Here is a 24852-nt window from a genome sequence, read left to right on the forward strand (position 1 = left end):
AGCAAAAAAGATCCGAATCACTAAAGGAATGATGAAAAAGAAAAAAGAAAAAAAAAGACATATAAATGGCTAACAGACACATAAAAAAATGTTCAACATCATTAGCCATCAGGGAAATTCAAATCAAAACCACCTTGAGATACCACCTTATTCCAGTTAGAATGGCAAAAATGGACAAGGCAAGAAACAACAAATGTTGGAGAGGATGTGGAGGAAGGGGAACCCTTTTACACTGTTGGTGGGAATTCAAGTTGGCACAGCCACTTTGGAAAACAATGTGGAGGCCCCGTAAAAAGTTAAAAATTGAGCTACCCTATGACCCAGCCATTGCACTACTGGGTATTTACCCCAAAGATACAGATGTAGTGAAGAGAAAGGCCATATGTACACCAATGTTCATAGCAGCATTGTCCACAATAGCTAAATTGTGGAAGAAGCTGAGATACCTTTCAACAGATGAATGGATAAAGAAGATGTGGTCTATATATACAATGGAATATTGCTCAGCCATCAGAAAGAATGATTACCCAACATTTACAGCAACATGGATGGGACTGAAGGAGATTATGCTAAGTGAAATAAATCAAGCAGAGAAAGACAATTATCATATGGTTTCACTCATTTAAGGAACATAAGAAATAGCAGGGAGATCGGTAGGAGAAGGAAGGGAAGAATGAAGGGGGGGTAAGCAGAAGGGGAAATGAACCATGAGAGACTATGGACTCTGGGAAACAAACTGAGGCTTCAGAGGGGAGGGGGTTGGGGGATTGGGATAGGTCAGTGATGGGTATTAAGGAGGGCACATATTGCATGGAGCACTGGGTGCTATACGCAAACAATGAATCATGGAACACTACATCAAAAGCTAAGTATGTACTGTATGGTGACTAACATAACATAATAATTTAAAAAAAAAAAAGAAAGAAAAAAAAGCTGGGGGCATCAGGCATGTTGCCTGATTTCAGGTTTTATTACAAAGGTGTGGTCACAAAGACAGTGTGGTATTGGCATGAAAACAGACACATAGATCAATGGAACAGAATTGAGACTCCAGAAATGGACCCTAACACTGTGGTCAACCAACCTTCAACAAAGCAGGAAAAAATATCCAAAGGAAAAGAAGACAGTCTCTTCAATAAATGGTGCTGGGAATATTGGACAGATAAATACAGAAGAATGAAACTGGACCATTCTCTTATACCATACACAATGACAAACTCAAAATGGATGAAAGACCTCAGTGTGAGACAGGAATACATCAAAATCATAGAGAACATAAGCTGTAACTGCTTTGACCTTGGACACAGTACATTCTTTCAGGATATGTCTCCAAAGCAAGCAAAACAAAAGCAAAAATGAACTTTTGGGACTTCATCAATATAAAAAGCTTCTGCGCAGTAAAGGAAACAGTCAACCAAACTAAGAGGCAATCCACCAAATGGGAGAAGATATTTGCAAATGACATATCAGATAAAGGGTTGGTATCCAAGATCTATAATGAACTTCTCAAACTCAACACGCAGAAAACAAATAATCCAGTCAAAAATGGGTAGAAGACATGAACAGACACTTATCTAAGGAAGACATAGAAATGGCTAACAGACACATGAAAAAATGTTCAACATCACTAGCCATCAGGGAAATAATAACCAAAACTACAAGGAGATACCACCTTACACCAGTTAGAATGGCAAAAATTAACAAAACAGGAAACAACATGTTTTGGTGAGGTTATGGTGGAAGGGGAACCTTCTTACACTCTTGGTGGGAATGGAAGCCGGTACAGCACTTTGGACAACAGTATGGAGGTTCCTTAAGATGTTAAAAATAGAGCTACCTTAAGACCCAGCAACTGCACTACTTGGTATCTACCCCAAAGATACAGATGTAGTGAAAAGAAGGGGCACATTCACCCCAATGTTCATAGCAGCAATATCTACCATAGCCAAACTGTGGAAGGAGGTGAGATGCCCTCCAACAGATGAATGGATAAAGAAGATGTGGTTCATATATACAATGGAATATTATTCAGCCATCAGAAAGGATGAATACCCACCATTTGCATCAACATGGATGGAACTATCAATTTCACCTCTTAAGAGTTTGTGCCATCCATGGATTGCCTCTCTCTCTCTCACCCTTTTGCTTGTTTTGTTTCTTAAATGGGATTATACTAAGTGAAAGAAGTCAAGTAGAGAAAGACAATTTCATATGGTTCCAATCATATGTGGAACATAAGGAATGGTACAGAGGACATTAGGTGAAGGAAGGGAAAACTGAAGTGGGGGGGAATCAGAGAGGGAAATGAAACATGCGAGACTACGGACTCTGGGAAACAAACTGAGAGTTTTAGAGAGGGGTGGGGGTGAGGGGATGGTGTAGCCTGGTGATGGGTATTAAGGAGTGCACGTGTTGCAATGAGCACTGGGTGTTATACATAAATAATGAATCATTGAACACTACATCAAAAACTAATGATGTACTGGATGGTGACTAACATAACAGAATAAAAAAAAAGAATATGAAGATGACACAAAGAAATGGAAAGACATTCCATGCTCATGGATCTGAAGAACAAATATTTTTAAAATGTGCACACCACCCAAAGCAATCCTTATCAACTTAACAACATTTTTAACAAAGCTAGAAAAAAACAATCTTAAAGTTTGTATGGAACCACACAGACCCTGAATTGCCAAAGAAACCTTGAAAAAGAATAGCAAAGCTGGAGGCATCACAATTCCAGACTTTGAGGTATACTACAAAGGTTTAGTGATCAAAACAGTAGGATACTTACACAAAAATAGACACATAGATAATGGAACAGAACAGAAAGTCCAGAAACAAACTCACAACTATATGGTCACTTAATATTCAACAAAGCATGAAAGAATATCTAGTGGAAAAAAGACAGTGTTTTCAACAAATGGTGTTGGGAAAACTGGACAGCTAGATGCAAAGAATGAAAGTGGACCACTTTCTTACACGATACACAAAAATAAATTCAAATGGATGAAAGACCCAAATATGAGTCAGGAAACCATCAAAATCCTAGAGAACACAGGTACTAATTTTACTCTTTGACATCAGCCATACCAACTTTTTTCTAGATATGTCACCTGAGGTTAAGGGAAACAAAAGCAAAAATAAACTATTGAGGCTTCATCAAAATGAAAAGCTTCTGTACAGTGAAGGAAACAATCAACAAAACTAAAAAGCACCCTACGGCATTGGAGAAGATATTTGCAAATTACATATCTGATAAAGGGTTCATATTCGAAATCTATAAAGAACTTATAAAACTCAGCACCCCAATAAACATAATCCTATTAAAACATGGGCAGAAGACACGAATAGACACTTTTCCAAAGAAGACATTCAGATGGCCCACAGTCACATGAAAAGATACCAACACCACTGATCATAGAGGAGATACAAATCAAAACTACAATGAGATATTACCTCACACCTGTCAGAATGGGTAAAAACAACTCAGGAAACAAAAGGTGTTGGCGAGGATGTAAAGAACAGGAACCCTCTTGCACTGTTGGTGGGAATGCAAACTGGTGTGGCCACTCTGGAAAACAGTGTGGAGGTCCTCAAAAAGTTAAAAATAGAACTACCTTATGATCCAGCAATTGCACTACTAGGTATTTACCCAAAGAATACAAAAATACTAATTCAAAGGGATACATGCACCTCAATGTTTATAGCAGCCTTATCTACAATAGCCAATTTATGGAAACAGCCCAACTGTCCATTGACTGATGAATGGATAAAGAAGATGTGGTATATGCATAGGATGGAATATTCATCAGCCATGTTTTGCAAAGGCATGGATGGAACTAGAAAGTATTATGATAAGCAAAATCAGTCAGTAGGAGAAAGACAAATACCATATTATTTCATTCATATGTGGAATTTAAGAAACAAAACAAACAAAGGGGGAAAAGAGAGAGAGAGAGGCAATCCACAACACAGACTCTTAAGAGATGAAATTGATATTTATCAGAGGAGATGGGTGGGCGGATAGGTTAAATAAGTGATGGGGATTAAGGAGTTCACTTATGATGAGCACCAGTTATTGTATGGAAGTGCCGAATCTGTATATTGTACACCTGAAACTAATATTACACTGCAAGTGAAGTAACCAGAATTTAAATAAAAACTTAAAAAAACAGATAACACATTGTTAAAATCAGAAATGTGAGGACATTACTACTGTGTTTATAGAACTAAAGGACTATAAAAGGGTACTATGAACAATTTCATGCCAAAAAATGAATAATCTAGATTAAACAGACAAATATATAGAAACAGACAACCTAACAAGAATGGATTGAGGAGAAATGGAAAAATCTCAGTATACCTATAATAGTAAGGAGATTGAATCATTAATTTAAAAACCACCCTAACAAGAATAGCCTTGGACCAGATCACTGGAGAATTATACACAAGTAATGAATCATGGAACTTTACATCAAAAACTAGGGATGTACTTTATGGTGACTAACATAATATAATAAAAATATTATTAAAAAACATTTAAAGAAAAATTAACACCATTCTCAAACTCTTACCAAAAAATGAATGGAATAGCACAGTCCCTAACTCATTCTATGAGACCAGCATTGATCTGATTATCAAAGACTTCCCGGTATACCTGAAAACAATTCCTCCACCAGATCTTGGGGTTGTCCATTGTAGAGCTGCTTTTTCCATAGAACCAGATCCAAACTGCCACTCCATTATTAATACCCAGTCCCCAGAGGAAGCATACAACTTTCCATCTGCAATCTTCTACATGGTCATGCCCTTCTTTGATCTTCTTTATTACTACAGTGAGTCTTCTTCTTCTCCCCCCCCCCCCACCACACAGGGGTTTTCCTCATTTTTTTCAAACAGGCCCCTAATACTTTACCACTTCAGAATCCTGGTCATCTATATATCCAAGCACCTCTGCCAGTTCCAACCACAACAGTGTTCTCCTCGTTATCATTACAGGCAAGTCTTTGGACAGCTCCACCTACACTGAGTCCTTCCTATTACCATAGGCAGCCTCTAGTTAGTCCCACCCACACTAAGTTTTCTTCTATTCTCTATTGGAAGTCTTCTGATTATACCCTTCCAAACTAGGGTTTGTATAAGCAGACATCTGGATAGTTCCACCCACACAAATGTTCTCCTCTATTGGCATACCTATACCAGGATTCTTCTCTACCAGATGTTCTCTATTCATCTCAGTACGTACCAGGGCCTTCCTTATTATGCAGACAGTCCTATGTTTACTCTTGCTGACACCAGGGGCTTATTTTTCTATTAGGAGTCTTCTCACCAGGCCTGCCCGCAACAACGATGTTTCTCCTTTTTATAGGCAGTCTATGGACAGCTTTCCCCACATAAGGGTCCTCTTTATCGTACAAGCAGGCTGCTGGGTAGCCTGCCTACCCTAGTGTCTGTCTCATTCCTATTGGCAGGCCTCCAGTTAGCCCTGCCCACATCATGATGTTTCTGTTTTCCATGGGTCGGTTTGTTCACGTCACATTCTTCATCGTACAGGAAGACGCATGGAGAGCTCCGCCTTATGAACATGTGTTTTTTGCAGTGGCGGACTTTCGAGTTAGTGCCGCCATAGTAAGTACTTTTGGCAGTCTTATGATCAGCTCTGTCACATCACGGTCCTCCTCATCACTACAGGTAAGATTTTAGTTATCACTACCTACCCTTGAGTCCTCTCCTCACTATGGTCATCCTTCCGATTAACTGTAGTTTACCATAACTTTATACAACTTAATTTTTTTTTCACCAACAATTCTGGATTGCATCTGGTCTTCTTACAAATAATTTATTCTTTGTGAAAGCTGCATGGTATTCCTTTTTTTTTGTAACTGTGTTTAGTTCACTTATTTCCATATTGATAGGCATTTAGCTATTTTTCAGCGTTCCAAGCGGTATTATGAGAACCCTCTTACATGTTTCCCTAAGGACACTTACAAATATTTTCTAGGATGCACATGTAGAAGTAAAAATTGCTGAATCTCAAGGTAGTCAGATTGTAGCTTTTAATAAACACTGACAAATTGCCCTTTAAAACAGCTGCACCAATTTACACTCCCAGTAGTGGATGAGAGTGTTTCCCACCCTTCCTATCAAAGCTTGATGTTATTGTTCCTTCATTTTTTGCCAAAATGATGGGTGTGACTTAGTATCACATAATTGGTTCATTTTTCCCACATTACAAACACATTTGAAACTCCCTATATACTCCTCCCTCTTAGAAAATAATCCTATTTTCTTTTTGCATAGTTTTAAACTTTCTCTATACGTTTTTGAATCTACATATTTAAAATGGTATGGTGTTGCAGCTTTTAAAACTTCATTTAAGGGGCGCCTGGGTGGCTCAGTCCTTAAGCGCGTGCCTTCGGCTCAGGGCCTGATCCCAGGGCTTTGGGATCAAGCCCCACATCAGGCTCCCTGCTCCGCTGGCAGCCTGCTTCTTTCTCTCCCACTTCCCCTGCTTGTGTTCCCTCTCTCGCTGACTGTCTCTCTCTCTGTCAAATAAATAAGTTTTAAAAATCTTTTAAAAAATTAAAAAATAAAACTTCATTTAAATGATGGCATATAGTATATATTCAATTGTAACTTTTTTTATTTAAAATTATACTTTTGAAATTAAGCCATATTGAGCTGTGTAGCTTTGGTACATTATTCTAATATTAGAATAATTTATTATAACGACTATAATTATATAATATATAATGTTACATATTATATAATATATTATATATCTATATATATATATTTTTTAATCTACTATGGAAATTTAGGTGGTAACCTAATTTTCATTTGTTTTACCTTTCAAAGAAAAAGGAGAATTCTTAGTAAGTTTCAACTATCTTCAAATTTACTAGATATTGTTAAACTAATGGTTTGTAACATCATCTTATTTTTGTTTTAATTTGCATTTCTCTGATTCCTAGTGAAGCTTAACCTTTATTTATAATGGAGGGTATGTGTGTGTGTGTGTGTGTCTGTGAGTTTAAAATTTTTATGTAATCTTTTTTTTTGTATTTCTAAGTAATTCTTCCCCACTCCAAGTACATAAACATATTTATTCCCCCTGGATTTTCTTTTTTAAAACTTTGAGTTTTGATTTTCACATTTAGGTCTTTCTTTATTCATTCAACTGATATTTATTGATCATTTATTTTAAGCCCAGCACTCTTCCAGGCACTCTTCATTGAAAACAGGCAAACACAGACAACAAATCTCTGTCTTTATTGACCTGAGGAGGCAAACAGACAATAAATAAGATAAATAATAGAATTATATAACACGTTAAGGAATGATAATTGCTAAGGAGAAAAACAAAGAAGAATAGAGAGTAACAATGATGGAGTTTGTTTCTTTGGCCTTTTTGTGTTCCTTCTTTTAATAACAGTCTTAATTTACTGTAGCTTTATAATAAGGTCTGGTAAGGCAAATCTCCTCACTATATTTTCTTTACTGTGTCTTAGGTATTCCAGGCCTTTTGCTCTTCCCTTTAATATGAAGATCAACTTGAAAAGTTGCTTTTTCTTAACAGTCCTTTGGGGATTTTGACTGGAATGACACTGATTTTTAGAGTAAATTGCAGAATATTAATATTTTTATAATACAAGCCATCCAATATGTAAATATGGTATCTCTCTTGATTTTATCTTATGTCTTTTAATAAGATTTATTCATTTTGTTGGTTTTTCTATTTTCATTTGTGGAAAACACAATCTATAATATGTTTTACTTGTCAACAATTGTTCATTTACAGCTATAAATTCCATTCTAAATACTGCTTTACTGTATCTCAAAACTTGCAGAATATAATGTTTCGGTTGCTGTTGGGGTTTGAATATGTTGTAATTTTCATTTTGAACTCTTATTTATCCAAAAAGATTTTAAGGAGTGATTTTTGAAGTATCTAAGCAATGTTTTACTTTATTATTATTTTCCTGTATTTCATGGCTAATAGCATTGTGATCAGAGGACACTTTTTGAGACTTCTTAGTGACCTACTGTGTGGTAAATTTTTGTAAATTCTTAAATTGAGTGTAGATTTTCTAATTTTGGGGTGAGAGTTATATCTCTAAATATAGGTCTGTCTTCTATGCTTGTATTGCTCAAAGCTTTTGTCCTTATTATTTTTTCTTCCTCATTTATTTGTGATGGAGGGGGGTGTAATTCTCTGTCTTGTTTGTGTATTTATATATGTTTCCTTGTAATTCTGTCAGTTTTTGCTTCAGTGTTTTGCTATCATGTTGTGACATGCATTCAAGTCCGTGTGCATTGTTTCTTTTATTATTATGGAGTATCTCTATTATTGATGCTTTTTATTCCTTTAGTTCTGTTTTCTAATATTAATTTTGCCAGACCAACTTTTTTGGGGCATAGTTCTTATAAATAGTATATAACTGGATTACAAAAGAAAACTATTACGACAATCTTATCTTCATTAGGTGGGATTAATTTGTTTACAATAATGCTTGTTGATATATTTTGACTCATTTCTACTTTTTTTTGTTTGTTTTCGGTTAACATCAGCTTTCTGGCTTCTTTGTCACATTACTTCTGGTGATTTGAATGTATATATTACATTTATAGTCTTACTGCTTGTCAAATATTTTTGATATATACATAACTATAAAATTTTCAAAGAAAGTCTGCAGTCATTCAGTATTTCTATCCTCTTAACTATGGCAAATGCTTTAGTATGCATGAACTACCCACTATACCCTTTCTTATTTTTGGATAAAATTTTAGTTTGCCCTTTGAAACACAAAAATCAGTTAAAATTTTATAGTCATATTAAACATAGTTTATCAGTTGCTTTGCTTATCATTGGTTCCCTCTTTTCCCTATATTTTCTTTCTGGCTTCACTTCCCTTATTGCTAAAATACATGGCTTACATGTGCATGTAATGACATTATATAGGTGATTAACTCTGAGTAAAGACTGAAAATGTCTTTATTTTGCCCTCATACTTGATTAGTTGGGTACAAAGATCCAGGTTGACAGTTTAACTTCAGTATGTGTAAATATTTCTAGCATCCATTATTGCTGGCTTCCAGTCTAGTTGACCTTCCCTTAGAAGGAACCATTTTTGGGATGCCTGGGTAGCTCAGTCAGTTAAACATCTGCCTTCCGCTCAGTTCATGATCCCAGGGTCCTGGGATTGAGTCCTGCATTGGGCTCCTTGCTCAGCTGGAAGCATGCTTCTCCCTCTGCCTGCCACTCCCCCTGCTTGTGCCCTCTTTTTCTCTGACAAATAAATAAAATCCTTAAAAAAAGCTGGAAACATTTTAATAGTAGCTCTTAAGATTATTCCTTTATTATTATTATTATTTATCTTATTTATTATTTTTTTGAGGGAGAGAGAGCACACAAGCAGAGGGGCGGAGGGGCAGAGGAGCAGAGGGGCAGAGGGGGAGGGACAAGGAGACTACCCACTGAGCAGGGAGCCCGACATGGGGCTCAATCCCAGGACCCTGGAATCATGACCTAAGCCAAAGGCAGATGCTTAACTAAGCCACACAGGGGCCCTTACTATTATTATTATTATTTTATATAATTCTTTTACATAAAGTACAAGTACAAGCACAAGTAATTTATGATAGAAGACAGAAAGTAGTTGCAAGGTTGAGTAAAGATGGACTGGAAAGGAAATGAGAAGACTCTCTGGGGTGATAGACATGTTCCACATCTTGCTTTGGATAGTGGTTATGTGGAAGTATATGATTGTCAAAATTCATCAAATTGAATATATATGTTCTATGCGTCTAATATATGTAAATTATTTCTTAATTTAAAAAAAACCACTTTGAGAATGCTTCAGAATGTTTTGGTAAACTTCCTGCAAGGAGCTCTCAGCACTCTCTGAGGCAGAGCTGATTGCTCAACCATCACACCGTACATCACAATGAACAGTTAGGATTACTTCAAAAGAATGAAACATATATGCATCTGCATCTTCTTCTTCAAATTTTACACTTAGGTTTGACTCAAACTGAACTCTACTCTTTATTGTCATTGTTATTTTGTAAGTGAACCAGTGGTTCTGTGTCTTCACTGTGGCTTTATCTAAGCTAGTCTTAGCTTCAGCAATTAGCCTACTTCCAACACAGCTTGTATGAGCATCAAGATCTATGGCTTTCTCACTGCTTCAGGGCAGTGGGAACAAATTCTTTTCTCTACAGCTAGGCACACAAACTTCTGAAGTCTAGCTATGGAACAAAACTTGATCATCTCAGTGGCGTATTGTTTCCTTTTCATCTCTACCAGTACCTTTCATTGTGTATATTTTTTTGAGAGAAAGAGAGAGTGCACATGCATGTTTGATAGGCATGGTGAGGAGGAACAGAGGGAGACAGAGGAAGAGAATCTTAAGCATGCTCCACCCCAAGCATGGAGCCCGACACAGGGCTCCATCTCATGACCCTGAGATCATGACCTAAGCCACCATTAAGAGTCGATGCTCAACTGACTGAGCCACCCAGGTGCCCCTCATTGTGTACATTTTTAATATGTTAGCTCTTTATCTGTTTGAATACCCTAAACATACTTATTTTCCAGGTGGTTCCATAATATTATAACTATCTGGAATGAATTAATGATTTGGTTGTTAATTGTTCTTGTTACTAAATTTCTTCATGTCTTTTAAGATTTTAGTTTTCAGCTTAATTTGAATGAAAGGTTTCTGTTCTCTGCATCTCATCTACCTCTATATTCATTAGTCTATGTTTACCCATCCCTATCTAGAAGTTTTTTAGTTGCCTCCTCCCAGGCCTCCAGTCTTTAACCCACTATTAAATCTCAGAACGGCAGTTTTGAGTTCCTACCTTGTGATGTTACTGAGGATACCACAAATCCAGGAGATCCAATAGAACCAGTTACCATAGCTAGTAAACAGTGGGACTCATCGTCTGGTTGCAAGATTTTATGTGACTTTCTTTCTCAGACCTGCAGTTTGCCAGGGTTTGGCAGCTGTATTTTTTAACTTCTTTTTACAAGCAAAGTTAGCCCCACCCTAGTCCTTGACTTTAGGTCTCATTTCCCCTAAAGAAACCAAATGCCTGACTTCCATTTCCCACTTGATAATCCAGAGCCCAACAAACTAATGGCTTCAGTCCCACTCATTATTTTGTATTTCTGGTCTAGTGAGATATTTTTCTTGTATTTGAGCTTGACTATCTTTCATGAACTGTCTCTCTATGTAATTCTATTCATTTTTTCTTACATGTTTGCAGCAAAGAGTTATTGTGCTGTATTGATCTGGATACAATATATGTTTAAAAAATATACATATGTTGGTGTGACTTGTCCTCTTCAGAATAACAAAAAACAGCTGAGAATGTGTAAACCATGTACTGTACCTAGGATCTTGACGGTCATCTCTCTGTAGTCTGTATGTTTTTGACAAGTCACTTAATCCTTATTATAGAAGAACGGCTTCTTTGCATTAAGCTGTGTGAAATTCACAGGAGGATGTAGCTGTCTTGACAAGGTTTTCATTTCTTTTTTATTTTGTCTTGTAGAAAGTTCTCTTCCCCTTCCCAGGCACTTGAGCTTGAAACCTTGGAAAGGAAAACAAGCAGTAAGTGAAATAATACTCTGAAAAAAGTATTCCAAATAGAGAGGTGTTTTGCTCCCACAAGTTCAGAACTCTCAAAGCTTTGAAATAAAGACTCAAAGTTTTGTTGAATTGAAGTTATTTGAGCTCAGATTGCAGCTCCCAAAGTTTTGTTGGATTGAGGTTTTTTTGAGCCCAAATTTCAGTTCCCAAAGTAGGAGTTAGAATCCAATCGCACGATTGCTGAATTAAGTAAGCATTCCATGAACAGTCATTAAAATAAACCCTGTTTGTTTTCCAATATGATTTCTATGTGATATAGTCATGTTTAGGAGCCATGTTCCCCTTAAAAAGAATAACATACAAACTGAGGGCTTCAGAGGGGAGGAGGGTGGGGGAATGGGATGGACTGGTGATGGGCATTGAGGAGGGCACGTATTGCATGGTGCACTGGGTGTTGTATGCAAGTAATGAATCATGGAACTTTACATCAAAAGCTAGGGATGTACTGTATGGTGACTAACATAATATAATAAAAATATTATAAAATTGGAAAAAAAAGAATAACATAAACAAAAGCATATATTTACGGAATTTATTATGTGTCAGATATTAAAACTAGGTCTTCATGTACATTATACATTCATTAATGATATACATTGTTTCATTTAATATTCTCAATAACTTGTTCAGGTAAGTTAAAAATTATTATCCAATTTTATACATGAAGAAACTGAAGTAAGGTGTAGCAGAGATAAGTTGGTAGGTCAAATGGCAATGCTTTATTTCAATAGCCAATTTTATACATGAAGAAACTGAAGTAAGGTGTAGCAGAGATAAGTTGGTAGGTCAAATGGCAATGCTTTATTTCAATAGCCTGCTACAGTTTGCTGTTTGAACAAGCCCAGCTACTTTAAACTTAAAATGTCCAAAATTGAACTCTTGTTTTTGATTCATGTGAGAAAAGTGAAGTCTCCAGGAGCTTGAAAAGTCAATCTAATTGCTGGAAAGAGAAGCTAGTGAAAATAATGTTAAAATAGTGAAATCTTTCATAGATTCTTTAGCATCCAATGGCTTTTGTGTATATAGAGAAATATTTGCTACTATTTGTGCTTTGTTTACTGCTCAGTTTTATTAAATTCAAATAGCTAATAAGCATAACTTTTAAAATTAATTTTTATTGACCATCTGAATATTAAATACCAATTTGATGAATTAAATTTCCTAAAAGTTTTAAACATGGCTCTCTTTGTAAACACTTCAGACAGCTTGAATAACATTTGAAGCCTACACAATGCAATGATTACAGATACAGTCATCATCTTGTATTTAAGCCTATTCTAAAATATGAACACCAGGGTTTGATTTATTTCTTCTTTATTTCTACCCTAACATTTTTTTTCCTTTTTAAGTTGTTACACTTCTTTTGATATGTTACTACAATTTCAGTAATTTTATTATTTTTATAATTTCTTAGGATTTTGATAAGCTCACACAATTGAGAGAAAAAGAGAAATACCATCTCAGATAAGTTGAGGTAACAGTATGGGTTATCAATAATTGATTCTTTGGGGGCTCATAGGACATAATTCAATCTTAACCTGAGACATTGGCTAAAATCCTTTTAATAATAATGTTTTATTTGTTATTTCATGACATTTCTTTCTTTTTTTTTTTTAGTAATCTCATTTGTATTTACAAGATGTTAAACAATTACTCACAAGTAAGGTAATTTTAGCATCTTTGTACTTTCATTACATTTCTTTTTGTTTTAATGATTTTTTATTATATTATGTTAGTCACCATACAGTACATCCCCGGTTTCCGATATAAAGTTCGATGATTCATTAGTTGCGTATAACACCCAGTGCGCCGTGCAATACGTGCCCTCCTTACTACCCATCTCCGGTCTGATTCTCTTGTCACGCAGTATTATTTTTTGGTGTTAACTTGTGTTTAAGAAGAATGAACACTAGGGGCGCCTGGGTGGCTCAGTCGTTATGCATCTGCCTTTGGCTCAGGGCCTGATCCCAGGGTTCTCGGATCCCGGGGTTCCCTGCTGGGAGCGTGCTTCTTCGTCTCCCATCCCCCTGCTTGTGTTCCCTCTCTCGCTGGCTGTCTCTCTCTCTCTATCAAATAAATAAATAAAATCTTTTTAAAAAAGGAAGAATGAACACTAATTTTTGCACGTTGGCAGTACCCATTATCCTTTTTGCTATATTTATCTAGTTTGTTAGTACTATTAAGGTTTATGGTTTTTTATTTGTATTTTATTATAATTAGTAGGGCTTTCTAAATAATTCATTTCCTAGAAGATGAGAAATTGAGTCTTCCTACGTAGTTCTCTTCTTTACACTATATTGTTAACCATCCTGCAAAACCTTATTGGACCTATTTCTGCCTGATTGTTATGTTTGACCATCAGTGCTAATCTGTTTACCAGTTCTTGATATACATGGCTGTTGGTCTATGTGTGAATTAGAAAAAAAAAAATGCCCTCTCTAAGAAAATGTGAATTGTGGTCACACACAACTGGGTGGCTCCTCTGTACAAATTAGAGAGAGGCACTTCCTATGGATTGGTATATCTCCAGGACCAGGGCACATGGTTTGGAAAACAGCTCAGGCAGCATACAACTATATGCAGTACCCATTGGTGTGGTACCTGTTTTTCTGGAAACACATATGGCTTACACGTTGTTTCTCATGCATTCTTTCCTGCTGACCTTCCAACAGAAATAAGTATCTATATTTTATAAATAAACATTGACTTAAAATGAAAAAAATACCTATGCGCATTTGAGACTTTCCTATGTAAAAACAAGAAAACTTAAATATCCTATGGTATTTGCTCTTTTTTGTTAAAATTACCTTTTAAAAGAATTTGAGTTACCATTATGTACTCACAGCACTTTACAGACTAAACCAGTATCAATTAATCATAATATATGTGTTAAAAAGTCACAGTTTGGTAGCAGGAGCCCCTTGAAGTTGACTCTCCATCCTGTTAACACTGGCCCTGACATTCTTTTTTTTAATAATAATTTTTTATTATGACATTCTTGAAGGCATTTTTATTTGTAACAAGAGGATTTATTTATTAGATTTATCTGATTTTTTTTTTCCTGTCACCAAACATGTATCAATTACTCTCCTTACCAGTTCTTTTAGTAGAGACCAGTCTGGGCATAGGAATGCTTTTGGAAATTGATGGCATGAGAAAGTGCTACTTCTGCTGCTGCTGTTGTGTCATTAGTTTGTGTGTCTATGTGTAAGAGAAAGAGAGAATAAGCATGAGCATACACATACTGGAAAATATATTTCTAAAATCATTATGAGTTCCCTCCACTTTTTCCAACTTATTATGTTGTTGTACCTGCTTTGCTTATTAATTGATTTCATCAATCACTAACACTTTTGCCTGTATTAACACTTGGAATGGATGGAAGCCTAGAAATCAAGATACTCACCCACAAACCTAGGTTTAAATATTTTTCCTAAGCATATGCAAAATGCTCTGGCCTCCTTTTTTAGAGCACACTTAAGAAACAAGTTACCAAGCTTTTGGTTGCCATGTGCTAACCTGTTCCCCATGTCTCTGCTCTTGGGTTACATGTTTTTAAACCTTAGCTCAAGCAACTCCTATGGGGGACACTTCTGATTTCTGTTATTTGGGTTAGATTTTCCTTCTTTACGCTCTCTTAGTAGTGTCTAGCACTCATTACACTGTACTTTAATTTTCTGTTTACTTGTCTGTCTTCCTCTATAAGCCGTGATACTCTCTCGGGGTGTGTCTTACTGATCTGTGAGACCTGTTACAAATGCTTGGAAAACAGTAGATGCTCAATTAGATTAAATGCTTTAATGAGGCTCAAAGAAATAAAATACAAAATGATAACCTGGTTTTACTAGCCAGTCCCTAAAGATTGGATTGTGTTCCCCTGGTGAAAATAGAAATTTTGTAGCACTAGAGCTCCCATTTATGGAATAAGGGCCGAGTGAGAGCTAAAATGATGCCAGGCTCTCTTGGGATTGTCATAATAAGCTGATTATTTCAGGGCTAGTCCTCTGCTTTGCTCAGGTCAGTGCCCCACTGGGAAAGGGATCCATTAATTCCCTCCCTATGGGGAGGTAGAAGCAGCATTTTTTATTAGAGAAAGTTTCTTGAGTCTTTTTTTTTAATTGTTATGTTAGTCACCATACAGTACATCATTAGTTTTTGATGTAGTGTTCCATGATTCCTTGTTTGGTTTCTTGAGTCTTAAAAGATGAGTAGAAGTTAGCCAAACCAAGGCAATTGGGAGTAGGTCATTCCAGGTAGAAGTGACAACTTGAGCAAAAGCACATAGACAAATGATGGGGGCAGAGTGTGAAAATCCCAGAAATTCACTATTTCTGGGATGCAAAGTATGAAGCAAGGAAGCTGAAGTGATAAATTAGTTTAGAAAGGTAAACAGGAGTAGAATTCAGGAGGGCCTTTTATGCTGCATTAATTCATAACATTTTATCTCAGAGTAGAGAAACAGAAGAGTATAGTGAATAAAAACTTGTGCTCTGCAGACAGGTTGCCTAGATTTGAAACTCAGTTCTGACTTCCACTAGCTGTGTGACTTAGGGTTTTTGTTCCTTACATTGTTTCCTTTGTAAAGAGAGAATAATAAAAGCACCTATTTCATAGGACTGTTTTGAGTATTAATGAGTTAAATCATATATAGTGCTTAGAACTGTCAATAAATATTAACTTGATGCTATTATTAAACTTTATACACACACACAGAGTAAAAGATCACTCTGGTAGTCTGTATGGAGGATTCTTTTGAATAGAGTAGGACAAGAGAGTGGGAAAACAATAGGGGGATTAGTATGTCCCCCCAGTAGCTCTTGTTGACATTTGCTGGATATTTTTGAGGTATATTCCTATGTAATGGTTTTAACAAAAATCACATACCTTATAGATGGATTTTGTGCAGACTCAAGTGATACCTTCCCATTCTGCTTTTTCCTAAGAACAGTTTTGGGATTACCTTACTGGAGAGTCAAACTCTGGAGTTTTCAGGAACTTGCACATCATAGCTTCTTTGGTCCTATTGTCTTCAGAGTATAATTCAGAGCTCAGTTCCTGAGAAGGTGACCTGGAGAGAGGGAAGCCAGCTGTTTTCCAAAGTAAGATTGAAAATAATAACATGATTGAGTTCTGGCATGGGATTGAGACTAATGGAGATCATCTTCTAATAGTTACCACTTTACTCTAAAACTTGGGTTACACATATCGCTGCCTCATTTGTAAAGTATGTTGAATGTGATCAAGAGGCAGTAGGTATAATGAAAGGATCAGAGGACCTGGACTGTGGACCTAGTTCTGCCACCTACTTAGATATGTAGTCTTAAATATCTTGTAGATCTTAGTTGCCTTATCTGTAACATGGGGTTAATGATACCCACTGTTTTCTTGCAGGGCTGTCATGAAAATCAGTTGCGATCATCTATATGAAAGCTCTTGCAAAAGGCAATTTAAAAATGGAATGATTTTTTAAACCATTTAAGAACAACTCAGAAATATAATGTGATCTGTATACCTGTTTGTTCATTCATTAAATGAACCTAGAAAGAATTGAAAGATATGCCAATCAACTGGTTATGAAAATCACCTTAGCTGGCACATAATTCAGAATATGTAGGTCTTCTTGTGGGGACTTCCTGCTTCCAACAAAAGCTCAGGAATTCTACTTTGATCTTTTTTCCTGCTAAAAAGCTCTGTTTAGTTACTTCTCTGTTTTGAGCTCTGTTGTAGAACACTGACTTCTCCATTTTGATTGCCTATCAATGAGTTATCCGTGCCCCTTTTTCTAGTACTTCTAACAGGCCTCCTGATAAGCTCCCCAGATGAGATATACTGGATCAGAAACAGTGCCCTAACAACGGCTTTGAAAAGTGCCTCAGAAAAAGTGCTTCTGTCCTTTTAGAGCTCTCTCTCTATCTACCTCTCCACTAAAGATGGATATAAAACTAAAAAATCCTGAATTCTGGTACAGTCTCCATGGCCAGGTCCCAGGGCTGCTGGACTGGGACATGGGGAATGAGTTCTTCTTGCCCTGCACTACAGACCAATGCCACTTAGCTGAGCAGAACCTTGCCAAATATAGACTCCGAGTAACGGAGCCCCCAAAGGTGCCTCAAGAGAGCAGACCCAGTCCAGACAAAGATGGTCCTGACTGTGAACCTAACCTGTGGATGTGGGTAAATCCAAATATCATGTGCCCCCTTGGCAGCCAGGAGACCCTAAAGCCCAGTAAGGAAAAGAATCTGACAAGAATGCTTCCTTACCCTCAGCCACTTCCAAAGGATGAAGAATCTAACTGCTCAAAGGCTACAGTGATGGAGTCCCTGCCAATTTCCTCCAACAAGAAATCTTCCCCACAGAAGCAGTGCACTTATTCCCCCAGTGACTGGGAGCTCACAGAAGAAAAAACTGAGGAACAAGATGACAACTGCTCTGTGTCCCTTCAATCCCCTAACAAAGGGGAGTGCTTCCAGAACCAGAAGCTATGGCAAGGCAACAGCCAGGAGAGGAGGTCCTGGCCCCGGCCGCCCCTCAATTACAGTCACCTAATTGCCCTGGCATTAAGAAACAGCCCCCCCTGTGGCCTCAATGTGCAAGAGATCTACAATTTCACCCGACAGCATTTCCCCTTTTTTTGGACAGCTCCAAATGGCTGGAAAAACACCATCCGCCACAACCTCTGCTTCCTGGGCAGCTTTGAGAAGGCACCAGTCAACCTTCAGGATGGGACCAATGCAAAACCACGGTCTGGCCTCTGGAGGCTTACTGAGGAGGGACATCGCCGCTTTCAGGAGGAGACTCGTGCCTTAGCCTCTGCTCGGAGGGAGAGCATCCAACAGTGCATGAGCCAGCCAGATGTGATGGCCGCCCTCTTTGGCCTTTGAACTACCACTTCTCCCTTTTTGGAAAACTGCCCTCCTTACTGGGCCCACCATTGCCCTGATTGGCCTTCATTAATCCCTAAACCTACCCTGCCTGATAGGTGACAAGACTGTGTTTAACTACAGCTACAAGAATAGTATTAAATAAACTGAGAGGTGGGTACAGAGGAGGCAGAGCTTATATCCATGTGGAGAATCATGGAAAGTTGCATGAAGACAGTGGCAGTTGTTACGCATTTTAAGCAGAGGCAGGAAATCCTAGGAATAATAGCATGGAAGTTAAGGAGAGAGGACATATTTCACAAGAAAAGGAATTTTGTTTACTGGCATGTATACTCACATATGAAAGCAAATGGTGGAGTACAAAACATAAAATGCAAGATTGAACCAGGCCTTGAAGAGCCTCAAATGCCATGTGAAGGTATCCAAGTATAAAGAGCTAGGCATGATGTTTGAAGCCCAGAGGTTCATGTATCTCCCTTCTACAATTCATCAGATATATCTTTTTTTAATAAGTGATTTTACCCTTCAGGGCTTCACTTTTCTCTTTCTGATCCTCGACTTCTCAGCCTTGTTAAGTTGCTAACCAATTCCAGTACCGACAAATAATTCCAAGCAGTTATTTGTAGTTTGTATATTGAAATCCCTTGAATTGAGTTTGTATCAACCCCAAGCCTTTTGATGACAAAAGTTTTACTTTCCATTCTTTCATTCATCAAAACTTTATTGAGGAAATGCCAGAGTGCAAAAGGTCCATCTTAGGTGCTGAAGATAAAAAGTCAATAGTTTAGGGGTGCCTGGTCGGCACAGTCGTTAAGCGTCTGCCTTCGGCTCAGGGCGTGATCCTGGCGTTCCAGGATCGAGCCCCACATCAGGCTCCTCCACTAGGAGCCTGCTTCTTCCTCTCCCACTCCCTCTGCTTGTGTTCCCTCTCTCGCTGGCTGTCTCTCTTTCTGTCAAATAAATAAATAAATCTTAAAAAAAAAGTCAATAGTTTAGTTGGAGACAGACATATAACCAGATATTTGTAATACAAATATAAGGAAACAGATGTGCAACTTTGCCATGGAAAAGGGGAAATATTTTTCCTGGGAAAGGCACTGAAAAGGAAGTATTTTTGAGGTAGTTTTGAAGAATAAATAGGGATTTGCTGGGCATGTAAACTGAAGAAAAGAGTGTACAGAGGCAACTGTATAAACAAAGTAATTGCAGTGCTTGGAGGAGTGGTAGGAATTTCAGTGCAGTTTAGCTATATTAGGGCCAAGAGTGATGAGAAATGTAGGCAAAAGGCTTTTCTGGTACTACTTAGGTGTTTGGAATTTACCCTGTGATCTGTTGTGAACCAAAAGGTATCAGTGGTGTTTTACTAAAAAATAAAAACAAACAACAATGAAAATCTAAGCATTTGGTTTTCCAATTTCAAAATTCTCTTTAACACTTTTCTATACAGATAAACTTTCTGTTATCAGATTTAAGCATACTTTTCTGCCTTTCATGTTAACATACTATTAAAGATATATCCACGATAAAATAGATTATTAAGGATATATTTAATTGCAAAACCTTCAATAATAGGGATACAAAAATGCCTTGTAAAATGCAAAAGCAATGAATTCAATATATTGTAAATCATTTGAAAAGTTTACATTTTTTGGTTGTTGTATATTACACCACATACAAAACTGTATATTTAAGTTGAATTCCAAAAGAAACATTTAAAGAGTATTCTTTGAAAAAGTAATTGTAGATACTACTTCTGTATCACAAGGCAAACAAAGTTGAAAACGTACCTTGGAATTAATAAAATATTCTGGCTATAAGTACTCAGCATTGGGTTTTCATGTTTTTCACAAATAACACTTGTAAGCAAAAAGACTTATCACAAACTACATTTCTAGTGTATACAAAACCTATTCTGCAAATTTTGCACAGTTCAGACTTTCTATTTTTAAGTTTTTATTTAAATTCCAGTTACAGTGTAATATTAGTTTCAGCTGTACTATATACTGATTCAACACTTCCATACATCACCCAGTGCTCATAATAAATGCACACCTTAATCTCCATTACCTGTTTAACCCATCACCCCACCCACCTCCCCTCTGGTAACCATCAGTATGTTCTGTATAGTTAAGAGTATGTTTCTTGGTTTGTCTCTCTCTCTTTTCCCCTTTATTCATTTGTTTGGTTTCCAAAGTTGCAAAAATTAGTGAAATCATATGGTATTTGACTTTCTCTGACTGACATATTTTGCTTATCATAATACTCTCTAGTTCCATTCATGTCCTGGCAACTGGCGAGATTTTATTTTCTATGGCTGAATAATATTCCATTTTTTATATATACCACCTCTTCTTTATCCATTCATCAATCCATGGACACTTGGTTATTTCCATAACTTGACTATTGTAGATAAGGTTGCCTTAAACATTGGGGTGCATGTAAACCTTTGTAATTAATTAGTGTTTTTGTATCCTGTGGGTAAATACCTAGCAGTGAAATTGCTGGATCATAAGGTAGTTCTATTTTTAATATTTTGAGGGACCTCAATACTGTTTTCCAGAGTGGCCACACCAGTTTGCATTCCCACCAACAGTGCAAGAGCGTTGCCCTTTCTCCACATCCTCGCCGATATCTCTTGTTTTCTGTGTTGATAATTTTAGCCATTCTGACAGGTGTGAAGTGATACCTCATTGTAGTTTCAATTTGTATTTCCCTGATGGTCAGTGATGTTGAGTATCTTTCCAAGCGTCTGTTAGCCATCTGGATGTCTTCTTTGGAAAAATGTCTATTCATGTCTTCTGCCCATTTTTAATTGAAATATTTTTTTTTGGATGTTGAGTTTGATAAGTTCTTTATAAATTTTCGATAATTACCCTTTATTAGATATGCCATTTGCAAGTATCTCCTCTCATTCCATAGGTTCCTTTTTACTTTTGTTGATTATTTCCTTCACTGTGGAGAAACTTTTTTAATTAGATGTAATCCCAATACTTAATTTTTGCTTTTGTTCCCCTTGCCTCAGGAGACATATCTAGAAAGAAATTGCTACGGTTGATATCAAAGAGGTTACTGCCTGTATTTTCCTCTAGGATTTTTATGGTTTCATGTCACACATTTGGGTCTTTAATGCATTTTGAATTTATTTTTGTGTATGGTGTAAGAAAGTGGTCCAGTTTATTCTTCTGCATATTGCTGTCCAGTTTTCCCAACACTATTTGTTGAAAAAAATTTTTTTCCCATTGGATATTCTTTTGTGCTTTGTCAAAGATTAATTGACCATATAGTTTTGGGCTCATTTATGGGTTTTCTATTGTTTTCCATTGATTTATGTCTCTATTTTTATGCAGATACCATACTGTTTTGATTACAACAGCTTTGTAATATAAATTGAAGTCTGGAATTGTGATGTCTCCAGTTTGCTTTTCTTTCTCAAGGTTGTTTTGGCTATTTGACATCTTCTGTGTTTCCATACACAAATATTAGGACTGTTTGTTCTAGCTTTCTGAAAAATGCTGTTGGGATTTTGATAGGGATTGTTTTAAATGTGTAGATTGCTTTAGGTAGTATAGACATTTTAACAATATTTGTTCTTCCAATCCATGAACATGGAATGTCTTTCCATTTCTTTGTGTCATCTTCAAATTCTTTCATCAGTGCTTTATGCCTTTCAAAGTACAAGTCTTTTATTTCTTTTGTTAGGTTTATTCCTAGGTATTTTCTTGGTTTTGGTGCAATTGTAAATGGGATAGATTCCTTAATTTCTCTCTCTCCCCTGCTTCTTTGTTGGTGTATAAAAATGCAACAGATTTCTGTATACAAATTTTTTTTATCCTGAGATTTTACTGAATTCATGTATCAGTTCTAGCAATTTGTTGGTGGAGTCATTCAGGTTTTTTATATAGTCTATCATGTGATCTGCAAATAATGAACGTTTTACATCTTCAGTGCTGATTTTTCTTTTTGTTGTCTGATTGCTGTGGCTAGGACTTCCAGCACTATGTAAGATAACAGTGGTGAGAGTGGACATGAGCTTTGTGCCAACTCTCATATGTTTCTGACAAGAGAGGAAAAACTCTCATTTGTTATCCATTGAGGATGATATTAGCTGTGGGTTTTTTCATATATGGCCTTTATTATGTTCAGGTATGTTCCCTCTGGAGCTACTTTGTGGAGGGTTTTTATCATGAATGGATGTCAAATGCTTTCCCTGCATCAACTGAAATGATCATATGATTCTTATCCTTTCCGTTATTAATGTGGCATATCATGTTAATTAATTTGCAAATTTTGAACCATTCATAAAACCCAGGAATCATTCCGACCCGACTGTGGTGAAAGGTTTTTAATGTATTGTTGGATTTAATTTGCTAGTAATTTATTGAGAATTTTTGTAACCATGTTCATCAGGGATATTGGCCTGTTCTCTTTTTTAATGGAGTCTTTATCTGGCTTTGATATCAGGATAATGCTGACCTCATAGAATAAGTTTGGAAGTTTTCCTTCCCTTTTTGTTTTTTGGGTTTTTTTTTTTTTTTTGGAACATATTGGTGAGAATAGGTATTAACTCTTTATTGAATGTTTCGTAGAATTTGCCTTTGAAGTCATCCATTACTGGACTTTTTTTCTTGGGACTTTTTTTTAAATTAAAAGTTAATTTCTTTTGCATGTAGCTGTCCAGTTTTCCCAGGACCATTTATTGAAGAGACTGTCTTTTTCCCACTGGATGTTTTTTCCTGCTTTATCAAAGTTTAGTTGCCCAAAGACCCGAGGGTCCATTTCTGGGTTCTCTATTCTGTTCCATTGGTCTATGTGTCTGTTTTTGTGCCAGTACCATGCTATCTTGGTTATCACAGCTTTGTAGTACAGCTCGAAATCCAGCACTGTGATGCCCCCAGTTTTGTTTCTGTTTTTCAACAATTCCTTGGCAATTCGGGGCCTTTTCTGGCCCCACAAAAATTTAAGGGCTATTTGTCCCAGTTCTTTGAAAAATGTCATTGGTATTTTGATCAGGATAGCATTGAAAGTATAGATTGCTCTGGGTAGCATGGACATTTTAACTATGCTAATTCTTCCGATCCATAAGCATGGAATTGGACAGTTACATGCAAAAGAATGAAACTTGACCACTCTCTCACACCATACACAAAGATAAACTCTAAATGGATGAAAGACCTCGATGTGAGACAGGAATCCATCAAAATCCTAGAGGAGAACATAGGCAGCAACCTCTACGACATCGGCCACATCACCTCTTTCATGACACACCTCCAAAGGCAAGAGAAACAAAAGATAAAATGAACTTGTGGGACATCATCAAGATAAAATCTTCTGCACAGCCAAGGAAACAGTCAAAAAAACTAAGAGGCAGCCCACAGAATGGGAGAATATATTTGCAAATGATACTACAGGTAAAAGACTGGTATCCAAGATCTACAAAGAACTTCTCAAACTCAATACACGAGAAACAAATAAACAAATCAAAAAATGGGCAGAAGATATGAACAGACACTTTTCCAATGAAGACATACAAATGGCTAACACACACATGAAAAAATGTTCAACATCATTAGCCATCAGGGAAATTCAAAACAAAACCACACTGAGATACCACCTTACGCCAGTTAGAATGGCAAAAATTGACAAGGCAAGAAACAACAATTGTTGGAGAGGATGTGGAGAAAAGGATCCCTCCTACATTGTTGCTGGGAATGCAAGTTTGTACAGCCCCTCTGGAAAACACTGTGGAGGTCCCTTAAAAAGTTAAAAATTGAGCTACCCTATGATCCAGTCATTGCACTACTGGGTATTTACCCCAAAGATACAGACAGAGTGAAGAGAAGGGCCATATGCACCCCAATGTTCATAGCAACATTGTCCACAGTAGCTAAATCGTGGAAGGAACCGAGATGCCCTTCAACAGATGACTGGATTAAGAAGCTGTGGTCCAGGGGCACCTGGGTGGCACAGCGGTTAAGCGTCTGCCTTCGGCTCAGGGCGTGATCCTGGCGTTCTGGGATCGAGCCCCACATCAGGCTCCTCCATTAGGAGCCTGTTTCTTCCTCTCCCACTCCCCCTGCTTGTGTTCCCTCTCTCTCTGGCTGTCTCTATCTCTGTCGAATAAATAAATAAAATCTTTAAAAAAAAAAAAGAAGCTGTGGTCCATATATACAATGGAATATTACTCTGCTATCAAAAAGAATGATTTCTCCACATTTGCTGCAACATGGACAGCACTGGAGGAGATAATGCTAAGTGAAATAAGTCAAGCAGAGAAAGACAATTATCATATGGTTTCTTTCATCTAT

At 36.9% G+C, this 24852-nt stretch overlaps 1 protein-coding gene across 1 annotated transcript; it reads left to right on the forward strand.

The window, feature by feature from the left end:
- The first annotated feature begins 17596 nt into the window (after nucleotides 1-17596).
- On the forward strand, nucleotides 17597-18547 carry FOXR2 (forkhead box R2). Its single transcript, XM_026489342.1, has one exon. The coding sequence runs from the start codon at nucleotides 17597-17599 to the stop codon at nucleotides 18545-18547; it is 951 nt and encodes a 316-aa protein (XP_026345127.1).
- The last annotated feature ends 6305 nt before the right edge of the window (nucleotides 18548-24852 follow it).

This window comes from Ursus arctos, chromosome X (genome assembly GCF_023065955.2).
Source record: "Ursus arctos isolate Adak ecotype North America chromosome X, UrsArc2.0, whole genome shotgun sequence".
Lineage (NCBI taxonomy): Eukaryota > Metazoa > Chordata > Mammalia > Carnivora > Ursidae > Ursus > Ursus arctos.